Consider the following 16,534-nt stretch of genomic DNA (forward strand, 5'->3'; position numbering starts at 1 on the left):
CATATATTAACCCTGGGGAAGGTCTGGGGTCATATATTAACCCTGGGGAAGGTCTGGGGTCATATATTAACCCTGGGGAAGTTCTGGGGTTATATATTAACCCTGGGGAAGGTCTGGGGTCATATATTAACCCTGGGGAAGGTCTGGGGTCATATATTAACCCTGGGGAAGGTCTGGGGTCATATATTAACCCTGGGGAAGGTCTGGGGTCATATATTAACCCTGGGGAAGGTCTGGGGTCATATATTAACCCTGGGGAAGTTCTGGGGTCATATATTAACCCTGGGGAAGGTCTGGGGTCATATATTAACCCTGGGGAAGGTCTGGGGTCATATATTAACCCTGGGGAAGTTCTGGGGTTATATATTAACCCTGGGGAAGGTCTGGGGTCATATATTAACCCTGGGGAAGGTCTGGGGTCATATATTAACCCTGGGGAAGGTCTGAGGTTATATATTCTGGGGTCATATATTAACCCTGGGGAAGGTCTGGGGTCATATATTAACCCTGGGGGTCTGGGGTCATATATTAACCCTGGGGAATATATTAACCCTGGGGTCATATATTAACCCTGGGGGTCTGGGGTCATATATTAACCCTGGGGAAGGTCTGGGGTCATATATTAACCCCTGGGGTCATATATTAACCCTGGGGGTCTGGGGTTATATATTAACCCATATATTAACCCTGGGGAAGGTCTGGGGTCATATATTAACCCTGGGGAAGGTCTGGGGTCATATATAAACCCTGGGGAAGGTCTGGGGTCATATATATTAACCCTGGGGAAGGTCTGGGGTCATATATTAACCCTGCGGAAGGTCTGGGGTCATATATTAACCCTGGGGAAGGTCTGGGGTCATATATTAACCCTGGGGAAGGTCTGGGGTCATATATTAACCCTGGGGAAGGTCTGGGGTCATATATTAACCCTGGGGAAGGTCTGGGGTCATATATTAACCCTGGGGAAGGTCTGGGGTCATATATTAACCCTGGGGAAGGTCTGGGGTCATATATTAACCCTGGGGAAGGTCTGGGGTCATATATTAACCCTGGGGAAGGTCTGGGGTCATATATTAACCCTGGGGAAGGTCTGGGGTCATATATTAACCCTGGGGAAGGTCTGGGGTCATATATTAACCCTGGGGAAGGTCTGGGGTCATATATTAACCCTGGGGAAGGTCTGGGGTCATATATTAACCCTGGGGAAGGTCTGGGGTCATATATTAACCCTGGGGAAGGTCTGGGGTCATATATTAACCCTGGGGAAGGTCTGGGGTCATATATTAACCCTGGGGAAGGTCTGGGGTCATATATTAACCCTGGGGAAGGTCTGGGGGATCTTCTGGTTCTTTATATTAAATGGTTGTTTTTCATTATTATGACAAACTCAGTTTTTCATGTAATTTTTTTTTCGTGTGTGCTTGTTAGAAAGACTAATTATTTTGCTAGTTGTCAGTTGTAGAAGACGTGAGTGTATCTACTGACAGTAACAATGAATGATCTGGTAAGTTACAAAACTGTATAAATATTACAACTTCCTTCCGTCAACCTGTACAAGAAAACTTAATGTCTGAAACAGAGTATAAAATAAACTTCAGTAGAAGAAGACATGTTAAATTTTCGGTGATTGTATCTACAGATTCTTACTTCTGTGTTGAACATTTGGAAGTCGTCACACAATGTATTATTCAGATTGTCTTGTACATAAACACACAATATCAACTTTGCAGTTTTTCAAAATGATTTCCATTGGAACAAAAATCTACATCCATTTCTGTACCATCAGTCTCGTATATTTTTTAATTTCAACATATGGGCCGTCTCCCACCGAGGCAGGTGAGCCGGAGAAGAAGAAACACTTCTACCATCGATACTGTAGTTCCAGACTGTAATATTCCCATGAATAAAACACGGGTAACTGTATAAGCTTCAACTGTGTGAACATGAACAGTGATTTTTATGTGACCACTAAACACCAGTGTGACTGTTTGGCTGCTTGACTGGTTTAATCTTGCTATGTTGTAAGATAGTTTTATATATCCTGCTAGCAGTGTAACTAGTATGTTTTATAAACCGTGCTAGCAGTGTGACTAGTATGTTTTATGTACCGTGCTAGCAGTGTAACTAGTATGTTTTATGTACCGTGCTAGCAGTGTAACTAGTATGTTTTATGTACCGTGCTAGCAGTGTAACTAGTATGTTTTATGTACCGTGCTAGCAGTGTAACTAGTATGTTTTATAAACCGTGCTAGCAGTGTGACTAGTATGTTTTATGTACCGTGCTAGCAGTGTAACTAGTATGTTTTATATACCGTGCTAGCAGTGTAACTAGTATGTTTTATGTACCGTGCTAGCAGTGTAACTAGTATGTTTTATGTACCGTGCTAGCAGTGTAACTAGTATGTTTTATGTACCGTGCTAGCAGTGTAACTAGTATGTTTTATGTACCGTGCTAGCAGTGTAACTAGTATGTTTTATGTACCGTGCTAGCAGTGTAACTAGTATGTTTTATGTACCGTGCTAGCAGTGTAACTAGTATGTTTTATGTACCGTGCTAGCAGTGTAACTAGTATGTTTTATATACCGTGCTAGCAGTGTAACTAGTATGTTTTATATACCGTGCTAGCAGTGTAACTAGTATGTTTTATGTACCGTGCTAGCAGTGTAACTAGTATGTTTTATAAACCGTGCTAGCAGTGTAACTAGTATGTTTTATGTACCGTGCTAGCAGTGTAACTAGTATGTTTTATGTACCGTGCTAGCAGTGTAACTAGTATGTTTTATGTACCGTGCTAGCAGTGTAACTAGTATGTTTTATAAACCGTGCTAGCAGTGTAACTAGTATGTTTTATAAACCGTGCTAGCAGTGTAACTAGTATGTTTTATAAACCGTGCTAGCAGTGTAACCAGTATGTTTTATAAACCGTGCTAGCAGTGTAACTAGTATATTTTATATACTGTGCTAGCAGTGTAACCAGTATGTTTTATATACTGTGCTAGCAGTGTAACCAGTATGTTTTATATACTGTGCTAGCAGTGTAACCAGTATGTTTTATATACCGTGCTAGCAGTGTAACTAGTATGTTTTATATACTGTGCTAGCAGTGTAACCAGTATGTTTTATATACTGTGCTAGCAGTGTAACCAGTATGTTTTATATACCGTGCTAGCAGTGTAACTAGTATGTTTTATATACCGTGCTAGCAGTGTAACTAGTATGTTTTATATACTGTGCTAGCAGTGTAACCAGTATGTTTTATATACCGTGCTAGCAGTGTAACTAGTATGTTTTATATACTGTGCTAGCAGTGTAACCAGTATGTTTTATATACCGTGCTAGCAGTGTAACCAGTATGTTTTATATACCGTGCTAGCAGTGTAACTAGTATGTTTTATATACTGTGCTAGCAGTGTAACCAGTATGTTTTATATACTGTGCTAGCAGTGTAACCAGTATGTTTTATATACCGTGCTAGCAGTGTAACCAGTATGTTTTATTTACTGTGCCAGCAGTGTAACTAATATGTTTTATATACCGTGCTAGCAGTGTAACCAGTATGTTTTATATACTGTGCTAGCAGTGTAACCAGTATGTTTTATATACCGTGCTAGCAGTGTAACCAGTATGTTTTATATACCGTGCTAGCAGTGTAACTAGTATGTTTTATATACCGTGCTAGCAGTGTAACTAGTATGTTTTATATACTGTGCTAGCAGTGTAACCAGTATGTTTTATATACCGTGCTAGCAGTGTAACTAGTATGTTTTATATACTGTGCTAGCAGTGTAACCAGTATGTTTTATATACCGTGCTAGCAGTGTAACCAGTATGTTTTATATACCGTGCTAGCAGTGTAACTAGTATGTTTTATATACTGTGCTAGCAGTGTAACCAGTATGTTTTATATACTGTGCTAGCAGTGTAACCAGTATGTTTTATATACCGTGCTAGCAGTGTAACCAGTATGTTTTATATACTGTGCTAGCAGTGTAACTAATATGTTTTATATACCGTGCTAGCAGTGTAACCAGTATGTTTTATATACCGTGCTAGCAGTGTAACTAGTATGTTTTATATACTGTGCTAGCAGTGTAACCAGTATGTTTTATATACTGTGCTAGCAGTGTAACCAGTATGTTTTATATACCGTGCTAGCAGTGTAACCAGTATGTTTTATATACTGTGCTAGCAGTGTAACTAATATGTTTTATAAACCGTGCTAGCAGTGTAACTAGTATGTTTTATGTACCGTGCTAGCAGTGTAACCAGTATGTTTTATGTACCGTGCTAGCAGTGTAACCAGTATGTTTTATATACTGTGCTAGCAGTGTAACCAGTATGTTTTATATACTGTGCTAGCAGTGTAACCAGTATGTTTTATATACTGTGCTAGCAGTGTAACCAGTATGTTTTATATACTGTGCTAGCAGTGTAACCAGTATGTTTTATATACTGTGCTAGCAGTGTAACCAGTATGTTTTATATACTGTGCTAGCAGTGTAACCAGTATGTTTTAGATACTGTGCTAGCAGTGTAACCAGTATGTTTTATATACTGTGCTAGCAGTGTAACCAGTATGTTTTATATACTGTGCTAGCAGTGTAACCAGTATGTTTTATATACTGTGCTAGCAGTGTAACCAGTATGTTTTATATACTGTGCTAGCAGTGTAACCAGTAGGGAACAGTATATATGGGAGGGAGGGACAGTGTACATGGGTGTGTGGGGACATCGTAGAGAGAAGTGGGAGGGGGACAGCATGGGCAAGAGTAAAGAAACAGCGCAGACAGGTGCAAGGGAGATACAACCGAAAGGTGTGAGGGACATAACGGACACGTATGGAAGCAGCAAAGACAGCTGTCAGAAGCAACATAGACATGTGTGGGAGAGAGCAGACCTGAGACAGCCTGGAGGAGGGTGAGGAGAGCGCCTCGGCCAGAGGACGCCAGCAGCGTCTCCGGCGTGAGTCCCAGTGTACGTAGCAGCACTGCCAGCTCCTCACAGTCTCCGCTCACCTGTAAGAAACACCAGTTAGTTACTTCGTCAGGTCTACCACCTATCACCTGCAACCGGCTCACTAACACCTAAGAATATTTTAAATGCCTTAAAAAGGGTTAAAATACAATCTGCCGTGTATATACACAAGTATACTTCAAGACATTTTTTAAAATCAATATTTCACTTTTAATTAATGCCATAAGAGTCTTTTACCATAACTTTCGTATTTATTAAAGTAATTTTTGTGGTGCAAGCTCCATAAATAAGAATGATGGCCTCCCCAGCCTTACTTAGCCAAGTCATGTTTGGCAAGTGTCAGAAACGGATACAGTGCCGTGTTTTTTCACCTTCGCAGTGACGAGGCAACGTTGTGTTACAACTGGTGATTGAATCAAAAGAGGATATTAACTCAGGTGTCTGAAATTTGTTCCCAGTTTTCTAAGGTCATGTTCTTGGGACTGGACGCTTTACCAGGCTTTAAAAAGTTATTTTGGTGCTGCGGCAGTTACTGGTTGATGTGCGTCTCAGGAGATATGCTCGGTGTGATACTCACCCCAAGGTCATCGTTGTGCGTGTGCGTGTGTGTGTGTACTCACCTAATTGTAGTTGCAGGGGTCAATTCATAGCTCCTGGTCCCGCCTCTTCATTGGTCACTACTGGGTCACTACCTGCTCTGTGAGTTTTATCATACCTCTTCTTAAAACTGTGTATGGATCCTGCCTCCACCACCTCACTTTCCATACTATTCCACTGCCTGACAACTCTGTAACTGAAGAAATACTTCCTAAAATCTGTGTTTACCTTTTGTTGCGTTGTTGGTTGTGGCCCTTCTTGGAGCTGTTGTTGAGGCTGTGTTTGTGGCTGCTGTTGCTGTTGCTGTTCTGGCTGTACGAGCTGTTGATGATGCTCACTGACAGAAGACTGTTGTATGGGTTCTTGCTGTGACAGTTGTCTGCGGTGTTGATGTCGTTGTCTGGGTGTGGTAGCTGATCGAGGGCTGAGCGAGGCAGCCTCGTCACCTTCTTCCCGTACTTCAGGTAGCGGGCCACTCTGTAAGCAAGGGAATTCTGATCATTTGATACACAACACAAATTACGCACAACACAAGAAAGAATGTCAGAAAATACTGAATACCGTATATGTGTGTGTTTGATTACTGTATACATTAACTCATACCTGGAGTATACCTGGTGTGGGTTTCGGGGGTCAACGCCCCCGCGGCCCGGTCCATGGCCAGGCCTCGCGGTGGATCAGGGCCTGAGCAACCAGGCTGTTACTGCTGGCAGCACGCAAACCAACGTAGGAACCACAGCCCGGCTGGTCAGGTACTGACTTTAGGTGCCCGTCCGGCTCCCTTTTGAAGACAGGTAGGGGTCTTGAAGACAGCCAGGGGTCTTGATGACAGCCAGGGGTCTTGAAGTCAGCCATGGGTCTTGAAGACAGCCAGGGGTCTTGAAGACAGCCAGGGGTCTATTGGTAATCCTCCATAGGTATGCTGGGAGGCAGTTGAACAGTCTTGGGCCCCTTCTGCTTGGACTTCTTCTGTTATATCGTCTCCTGTGAGTCTCGTCGTCAACAACACCGGCAGTAGTCGTAGTTCTGACACATCGTCTCCCTGTGAGTCTCGTCGTCAACAACACCGGTAGTAGTCGTAGTTCTGACACATCGTCTCCCTGTGAGTCTCGTCGTCAACAACACCGGCAGTAGTCGTAGTTCTGACACATCGTCTCCCTGTGAGTCTGGTCATCGACAACACCGGCTGTAGTCGTAGTTCTGACACATCGTCTCCCTGTGAATCTGGTCATCAACAACACCGGCAGTAGTCGTAGTTCTGACACATCGTCTCCCTGTGAATCTGGTCATCAACAATACCGGCAGTAGTCGTAGTTCTGACACATCGTCTCCCTGTGAGTCTGGTCATTCGACAACACCGGCTGTAGTCGTAGTTCTGACACATCAACAACACCGGCTGTAGTCGTAGTTCTGACACATCGTCTCCCTGTGAGTCTGGTCATTCGACAACACCGGCTGTAGTCGTAGTTCTGACACATCAACAACACCGGCTGTAGTCGTAGTTCTGACACATCGTCTCCCTGTGAATCTGGTCATCAACAACACCGGCAGTAGTCGTAGTTCTGACACATCGTCTCCCTGTGAATCTGGTCATCAACAACACCGGCAGTAGTCGTAGTTCTGACACATCGTCTCCCTGTGAGTCTGGTCATTCGACAACACCGGCTGTAGTCGTAGTTCTGACACATCAACAACACCGGCTGTCGTCGTAGTTCTAACACTCATATTTAATATTTCAAAAGAACAAATTCAGGTGGATATAATTACTAGGTTCTCGTAGAAGTACATGCCAGGGTCTAAGATCTCGTAGAAGTGTATACCAGCGTCTAATTTAAGTTCTCGTAGATATGTATACCAGCGTCTAATTTAAGTTCTCGTAGATATGTATACCAGCGTCTAATTTAAGTTCTCGTAGATATGTATACCAGCGTCTAATTTAAGTTCTCGTAGATATGTATACCAGCGTCTAATATTTATTGATAAGCTTTTCATAAAGCTCTAAAAACCATTCTTCAAGACAGAGCTTAACACGAATATAAGCTTTATAATCTGTTGGCTTTACCATACAGTGAAAATCTCTGTCATTCTCCTACAAGCTCTTCAATAATTTAATGTTAAAATTGTCTTTAAATATGACAGTACCGTAAAATTTAATGAAAAATTATCCAAAAGGATCTTTGGGCAGTGTGTACTCCATCCCTTGTAAAAGTTGTGATACCTTTTATGTAGGACAAACTGGTAAGTCCCTTGAGACCAGAGATGAACAACATGAATATGTAATATCAAGTGGACAAGAATCCAGTGCTTTGTTTATGTAAAGAATACAAGCCATTGTATATACAAACACTGACAGTGTGTGAGGCACACTACTACACACACTAACAGTGTGTGAGGCACACTACTACATACACTGACAGTGTATGAGGCACACTACTACTACACATACTGGCAGTGTGTGAGGCACACTACTACACACACTAACAGTGTGTGAGGCACACTACTACTACACATACTGGCAGTGTGTGAGGCACACTACTACACACACTAACAATGTGTGAGGCACACTACTACATACACTGACAGTGTATGAGGCACACTACTACTACACATACTGGCAGTGTGTGAGGCACACTACTACATACACTGACAGTGTATGAGGCACACTACTACTACACATACTGGCAGTGTGTGAGGCACACTACTACACACACTGACAGTGTGTAAAGCACACTACTACACACACTGTGTTTGTCACAAGTAACGAGCCTACTCACCGAGGACAGTGAGCGGACATGACCATACTTGCTGGCAGTCTTCTCCTTCTTGGCTCGCTCTGACGCCTCTTTGATGGCTGAGCGCAGCTGCTGCTGCCGCCTCTCCTCAGCTTCCTGCGTACAACACACGGGCATAAATATACTAAAATTAAGTTATTTTCCTTTCTTACACAATTTAATTAGTTGGCCTCGAAGAGAGCATCAGTAATACTGCACACGGGGTTGGTAGAGGTTATAATATACACGGGGTTAATATTCGTAATACCACACGCGGGACTTAAATGAATACTACCAATATCAGTCTTGCTAATGAGTCATTGAGTGACAGTGAGAGCAGGCACTGTACTTCCTAGCTCAGGGACACAAGTCTTGTTAACTGGGTTCCCCCATTAACACCCCAAGATGAGGCTGCCATCAAGATTATGTACTACATGATCTACGCTCACATCCAAAACCCTGCTTTTCTGGGACCTCCTTCAACTCTACTATCAACGAACGCTTTCACCTCAACGACCTGCCTAGCTTCAAGTTTCCTGACACTGCACCATTCACATACATGCTAAAAGTCCTTCCTACTGCCGCCAAGGCCGCTCCAGATCTACCAGCTGCAACCTCCCAAGAAACCCAAGACTGTCATGCCTGCCATCACCTCCATAACAACGCCAGAGCATGAAGACTCACACACCTCTGTAGAAGAGTGTGAAGTAAGCTATCTCACTCCCAGCCTCACCTGTCAAAACCTACGATTCTCCAGTACACCCTCGATCAAGAATATCTATCAAGTACACCTCCGTTGTCCCCTATATTTTCACACCACCACAATTAAAAAAAAAATGTGAAACAATTAAATGAAGACTTCCACAACTATGTACAACTCACGTATTTTTTAGAAAATGTTTAAAAATCTCAAAAAAAATTATTCAAACCAAGACAGTAAATTAAACTCGAGCGCCTACCATCTGTCCTCAACCTGTATTCTGCTACCCTCAACTTAGCCATCAAACGCGCCAGTCATGGGTTTAGATCCCTGGCTTTGTTTCCACGACTGAAGACACTCCTCTCCGGCGCTATTCTTCATCTGTCCCCACTTTCTCTCTCTCTCTCTCTCTCTCTCTCTCTCTCTCTCTCTCTCTCTCTCTCTCTCTCTCTCTCTCTCTCTCTCTCTCTCTCTCTCTCTCTCTCTCTCTCTCTCTCTCTCTCTCTCCCTCTCTCTCTCTTTACCTCAGAGTTGGTTATTATGACTGCAGATTACTGACCTACGCCAGACAGGACTAGTAACACGGTAATGAGAGTGAATTACTTCTGACCTCAAGGGGAAGAGAAGCACTACGGTAGACCTACTGGCACAACCTAGGAAAGAGAAGCACTACAGTAGACCTACTGGCACAACCTAGGAAAGAGAAGCACTACAGTAGACCTACTGGCACAACCTAGGAAAGAGAAGCACTACAGTAGACCTACTGGCACAACCTAGGAAAGAGAAGCACTACAGTAGACCTACTGGCACAACCTAGGAAAGAGAAGCACTACAGTAGACCTACTGGCACAACCTAGGAAAGAGAAGCACTACGGTAGACCTACTGGCACAACCTAGGAAAGAGAAGCACTACAGTAGACCTACTGGCACAATCTAGGAAAGAGAAGCACTACGGTAGACCTACTGGCACAACCTAGGAAAGAGAAGCACTACGGTAGACCTACTGGCACAACCTAGGAAAGAGAAGCACTACGGTAGACCTACTGGCACAACCTAGGAAAGAGAAGCACTACAGTAGACCTACTGGCACAACCTAGGAAAGAGAAGCACTACAGTAGACCTACTGGCACAACCTAGGAAAGAGAAGCACTACAGTAGACCTACTGGCACAACCTAGGAAAGAGAAGCACTACGGTAGACCTACTGGCACAACCTAGGAAAGAGAAGCACTACTAGGAAAGAGAAGCACTACAGTAGACCTACTGGCACAACCTAGGAAAGAGAAGCACTACGGTAGACCTACTGGCACAACCTAGGAAAGAGAAGCACTACGGTAGACCTACTGGCACAACCTAGGAAAGAGAAGCACTACGGTAGACCTACTGGCACAACCTAGGAAAGAAGATAAAGCAAGAAAGCGGAGAGTCAGAGGTCAGGTAAAACAAAAGAAATACAGAAGACAGGTCAACAGGAAAGTAGAGGAGCAAGCAAAGATCAGGTCATGTCACAGGTGAATTGATACCAGGTTCATACTAGATATCTTTATGAATTAAAATGACTGAAATATCAAGATATATTACGAGAGCTAGATCTTATGTCATTAAAAAAAACAGGAAATCCAGAAAAGACATGATCACAATATATAAATTTTCCAGTTTCTCAAAAAAAAAAAAAAAATGAAGGTGATTTGGATAGATTATTTGAGATGAGCAACAGGAGAACGAGGGGACACATCTGGAAACTTGAAGTTCAGATGTATGAAAGGTCGTACGAGAGAATGCTTTCAGTGTGAGTGTAGCGATGCTAACTCTATACATAACCCAATAGGGCAGTGTATAAACCACACCAGGAGCCATGAACTAGAGCTCAACCCCTACTGACAGGCATAGTTATGTAAATACACACATATATTACCTCTTTCTCTCGTTTCTTCCTGATTTCCTCCTGGTACTCCCGAGCTTCTCTCTCCTGCTGTTCCTTGACTCTCTCCTCCCAGAGTGCAGCTTCACGCTTCTCCCGCTCCTCTTCCACCGCCTTCTGCCGCTTCTTCTCCTCCAGCTGCGGGTTAAGAACACCATGACAGAGGGGAGGACCTTCATGCTGATCAAGGGCTCTTCGTCCAAGGGATTACAGCCACCCTTCCCTTCCTTGGGTCAACCTGTTTGCCTCCAGTTTGATTTTTTTATCCGAGTCTAGCGTCTTCAAATGTTTATAATAATAATAATAATAATAATAATAATAATAATAATAATAATAATAATAATAATAATAATAATAATAATAATAATAATAATAATAATAATAATAATATGTTAGCAGAAATAATAATAATAATAATAATAATAATAATAATAATAATAATAATAATAATAATAATAATAATAATAATAATAATATGTTAGCAGAAATACTAATTAATCTAAAAAAAGATTACAGAATGTGGAAACAAAAAAAAAAAATATCAGGAGAAGCGGCTAGTATTAAACTTAGTATAAATAGTTTGACGTAGTGTAACTTTAAGTTCTGGGAGTAAAGGTACGAGGAATGAAATATTTTCTGAATATAAATACTGTAGTGGTAACTCACGTCTTCTTACAACCCTTCATTAGTTAGCAATGTTAATATCTGTTAACGTCTGAGTTTTTGGAATTATCTTAAGTAATTTGCACATGTTAAGCCACGGTACGGGTGGGGATTGAACTGGCGGTGGGTTGTAAAACTCCAGACCGACGCGTTAGCCACCGGGCCAGCTGGCTTCAATAAGATTCATCAACTAGGTCGGTCTGGAGTTTTACGGCTCACTCACCGCGAGTTCAATCCCTGCCCGTACCGTGGTTTGTTTGTAATCGTGTCGTTACGATTTCTTGAGTCATTATACAATATACTCGCAGACAGGCGATCTTAATGCAAGGTCTCCTAGCACGGAGATCTTTCAAACTTGTGAACGATCTTGAGATGAAGATTTCTATCCCCCGTGGCTTGTCTTGCGATGGTAAACTACACATGATAATTGTACTTATGTGTACCTCAACTTAAATAAACTTACTTACATCTATAAGAAACCCGTGAAAACATTTCGCTGCTGGGAGACGGTTGTCATACCTGTAACTTAATTATTCTTTGTGTCTCCTCTGCTTGCTTCTTGCGTCTCTCCCTCTCGGCTACTTCCTCTGGATCCATCTTCATCATTCCACCGCCTCGAGCGTAAGTCCTGCAGACACACGTTTATCAGTCACCTCAACACGTCTAACAGTCACCTCAACACGTCTACCAGTCACCTCAACACGTCTAACAGTCACCTCAACACTGCTCACTTCGCGACTTAAAACAATGTTTCTTATCGTAAATAGCAAAGAGGCACAACACCGTGACTGGAACAACAAAAGAGAGAAGCTTGTGACAAAGTTTCAGTCCGATTTGCGATTTGGACCATTTACAAAGACACACACACAAGAGAGAGAGAGAGAAAGAGAGAGAGAGAGAGAGAGAGAGAGAGAGAGAGAGAGAGAGAGAGAGAGAGAGAGAGAGAGAGAGAGAGAGAGAGAGAGAGAGAGAGAGAGCTAGTATATACGTATAGGCGAGCTGGACAGTCCCCCTCGCCTCAGCTCGCCTATATGCATTGTCTTCCTCTCTCTCTTGTGTTAGTGTAACTTTGTAAATAGACCAAGTCGGACCGTAACATCGTCGCAAGGGTCTCTCTCCTACGTGCGAGTTATCTGTGTATTGTTCCATCTAGTCTTCTGCATTACTAATTTCAGAGTTTGTTCTGTCATAGCCCCTCGTGATGGAATAAATAGTCACCATAATGCCTCTCCTAGCTTTCAACAATGCCTCTTAATGACTCAAATGCTTCGATTTGCAAGTTCATTTACCAACAAGTCTGTGAACTTTAAGATACAACTTTAAGGTACAACAACAACTGTGTATTCCAGCTTGGGCCAGTCACTTTGTAAACAATTACTGGAAAACGAATATATTCTTACAGTAAAAAGGTTAAATTGAAAGGTTATTGTAAAGGATAATTTCCATATTATTTAATATCAAGAATAATTTCAAGATCCTGACATAAACTGTAGCAATTATTTATGCATGAATTATTTTGTTGAATTATTATTGGACTTAAAGAATAAGACACTTGTCCAATATTTGCGAATTTCTTCGTAACTATGTATCATGTCTACGTAAATATGTATCATGTCTACGTAGTTATGTATCATGTCTACGTAAATATGTATCATGTCTACGTAGTTATGTATCATGTCTACGTAGTTATGTATCATGTCTACGTAAATATGTATCATGTCTACGTAGTTATGTATCATGTCTACGTGCCTATGAATCATCTGAACATATTTATGTATCATCTGAACGTACTTATGTATCATCTGAACGTACTTATGTATCAGCTGAACATACTTATGTATCACCTAAACATACTTATATATCAGCTGAACGTACTTATGTATCAGCTGAACATACTTATGTATCATCGCTAGGTACTCATGTATGAGGTGAAGACACAGGATCAGTACTGACCTCTGGCCAGGCTTGGACATGGGAGCGCCCGGCAGGACACTCTCCTCACTCTGATCTGCCCAGGCTGGTGGTAACACTTCACCCCCGCGGGTCCCTGGGGAAGACTCATCCCCTGGGGCCCACAGGTGACCCACACCCACACCTCGGTCACCCCACCGCGCCCGTCCTGCGTTGCGGTCGTCGTAGCTCGCCGTTGCGGTGGGTGTCGGGTGGTCTCCGCGGAAATGATCCGAGGATGCCGACCATCGTGAGCCATCCCATGATGCTGCTGACATTGGTACCGAATCTGTGCCCTGGAGATGAGGGAGTGGAGAGGCGGTATTAATGTTAACGTGTACTCACATATTTGTGGTTGCAGGGGTCGAGTCACATCTCTGTGTGTGTACTCACCTAATTTTACTCCCCTAATTGTGGTTGCAGGGGTCGAGACTCAGCTCCTGACCCCGCCTCTTCACTGATCGCTATTAGGTCCTCTCTCTCTCTCTGCTTCTTGAGCTATGTTATACCTCGTCTTAAAGCTATGTATGGTCCCTGCCTCCACTACATCACTTGCTAGGCTATTCCACTTCCTGACGACTCTACGACTAAAGAAATACTTCCTAACACCCCTCTGACTCGTCTGAATCTTTAGCTTCCAATTGTGACCCCTTTTTTCTGTGTCTCCTCTCTGGAACATCCTGTCTCTGTCTACCTTATCTATTCCATGCAGTATTTAGTATGTCGTTATCATGTCTCCCCTGACCCTCCTGTCCTCCAGTGTTGTCAGTCCGATTTCCCTCAACCTTTCTTCGTACGACAATTCCCTGAGCTTCGGAACTAGCCTTGTTGCAAACCTTTGCACTTTCTCTAATTTCCTGACGTGCTTGACCAGGTGTGGGTTCCAAACAGGTGCTGCATACTCCAGTATGGGCCTGGCGTACACGGTGTACAATGTCTTGAACGATTCCTTACTAAGGTATCTGAACGCTATTCTCAGGTTTGCCAGGCGCCCATATACTGCAGCAGTTATCTGGTTGATGTGCACTTCAGGAGATGTGCTCAGTATTATACTCACCCCAAGATCTTTTTCCTTGAGTGATGTTTGCAGTCTTTGTCTACCTAGCCTATACTCAGTCTGCGGTCTTCTTTGCTATTCTCCGATCTTCATGACTTGGCATTTGGCGGGGTTAAATTTGAGGAGCCAGTTGCTGGACCGCGTGTCCAGCCTGTCCAGGTCTCTTTGAAGTCCTGCCTGATCCTCATCTGATTTAATTCTCATCATTAACTTCACATCATCTGCGAACAGGGACACCTCTGTGTGTGTGTGTACTCATATATGTGTGGTTGCAGGGATCGAGTCACACCTCCTGTGCGTGTGTATTCACCTAATTGTACTCACCTAATTGTGGTTGCATGGGTCGTGCCATAGCTCCTGGCCCCGTCTCTTCACTGGTGAAATCGCAGATCTAGAGAGTGTACAGAGATCCTTTACTGCACGTATAAGTTCTGTCAAGCACCTTAACTACTGGGAACGCTTGAAAGCACTTGACTTGTACTCGTTGGAACGCAGGAGGGAGAGATATATCATAATCTACACTTGGAAAATCTTGGAAGGAATGGTCCCAAATCTGCACACAGAAATCACTCCCAACGAAAGTAAAAGACTGGGCAGGCGATGCAAAATGCCGCCAATAAAAAGTAGGGGAGCCATTGGTACACTAAGAGAAAACACCATAAGTGTCCGGGGCCCAAAACTGTTCAACAGCCTCCCATCAAGCATTAGGGGAATTGCCAATAAACCCCTGGCTGCCTTCAAGAGAGAGCTGGACAGATACCTAAAGTCAGTGCCGGATCAGCCGGGCTGTGGCTCGTACGTCGGACTGCGTGCGGCCAGCAGTAACAGCCTAGTTGATCAGGCCCTGATCCATCGGGAGGCCTGGTCGTGGACCGGGCCGCGGGGGCGTTGATCCCCGGAATAACCTCCAGGTAACCTCCAGGTACTGTGTGTGTGAGGGACTGATTACCTCAAACTCCTCCTCATCTTCCACTGTTCTTCCCTGTATTGGACTGATGAAGCCACTGGCTGGAGTAACGTGTCCACAGTAAATATACCCAAGTGTTGCACGTGTGTCTAATTTACCAACTTGTCGGTTCTCTGGACCAGTTATCTGCACACTTAGTTGGTTGTTAGTGCATCCCGGCTTATTAGGTCAACACACCTCTTAGGAACTCAGGAAGGCTGGGGGGGGGAGTGTCAGTCATCAGGAAACTCCTCTAAATACAGACAACACTTTCTGGTGGATATTATCCACCCCCTGTCATACCTTATCCACCCCTGACATACCTTATCCACCCCCTGAGACACCTTATCCACCCCCTGAGACACCTTATCCACCCTGACACACCTTATCCACCCCTGACATACCTTGTCCACCTCCTAATGCATCTTATCCACCCCTTGTGATGCATCTTATCCTTCCCCCCTGATGCATCTTATCCACCTCCTGATACACATGATTCCTCTGACACACCTTATCTACCCCTGATAAATTTTATCCACTCTTACAATATCAGAATAACCCTCTCTACCTGCAGTCTCACTCCATATTATCCACCATCCGCTACAGCGCCTACCCTGTGCCGCTGCTGCTGCTGCTGCTGCTGCTGCTGCTGCTGCGCACTCTCTGGTAGTTCGTAGATGGTGACGCCGCCGTGGTTGGGAGTATAGGGAATGTTCCTGAGTAGATCCTGCAGGAAGGCTCCTCCCTGCGGCTGACCCTGCGAGGTTCCTGCCCCGGGGGAGGGCATTACCACGTACACCGGGGTACTTCCCAGTCCACCCAAGCTCATAGGCACAGTCTGTAACATAAAGTCACGGGTTACAGGAGCTGTAATGTGATTGATGAAGTGCATACTGGATATTGTTTAAGGTGCTCTATAATGAACAATGACTGCTACAATGTATGCTCTAAATTA

General features: G+C 43.6%; 1 protein-coding gene across 2 annotated transcripts in view; it reads right to left on the reverse strand.

Annotated features, from left to right (window-relative positions):
* The window catches only part of LOC128697030 (serine/arginine repetitive matrix protein 2), an 87,036-nt gene extending 70,620 nt beyond the window's left edge, over positions 1-16,416 (reverse strand). For both annotated transcript variants that reach the window (XM_070095260.1, XM_070095259.1), the window contains exons 1-7: positions 16,193-16,416; positions 13,580-13,872; positions 12,146-12,254; positions 10,958-11,101; positions 8,347-8,460; positions 5,801-6,049; positions 4,899-5,016 (exon numbers count right to left, since the gene is read on the reverse strand). In XM_070095260.1, coding sequence (XP_069951361.1) covers positions 4,899-5,016; positions 5,801-6,049; positions 8,347-8,460; positions 10,958-11,101; positions 12,146-12,254; positions 13,580-13,872; positions 16,193-16,408 — 1,243 coding nt within the window. In that variant the 5' untranslated portion in view covers positions 16,409-16,416. The remainder of the gene's footprint in view (positions 1-4,898; positions 5,017-5,800; positions 6,050-8,346; positions 8,461-10,957; positions 11,102-12,145; positions 12,255-13,579; positions 13,873-16,192) is intronic.
* Between the last annotated feature and the right edge of the window lie 118 nt (positions 16,417-16,534).

This window comes from Cherax quadricarinatus, chromosome 49, assembly GCF_038502225.1.
Source record: "Cherax quadricarinatus isolate ZL_2023a chromosome 49, ASM3850222v1, whole genome shotgun sequence".
Taxonomy (NCBI): Eukaryota; Metazoa; Arthropoda; class Malacostraca; order Decapoda; family Parastacidae; genus Cherax; species Cherax quadricarinatus.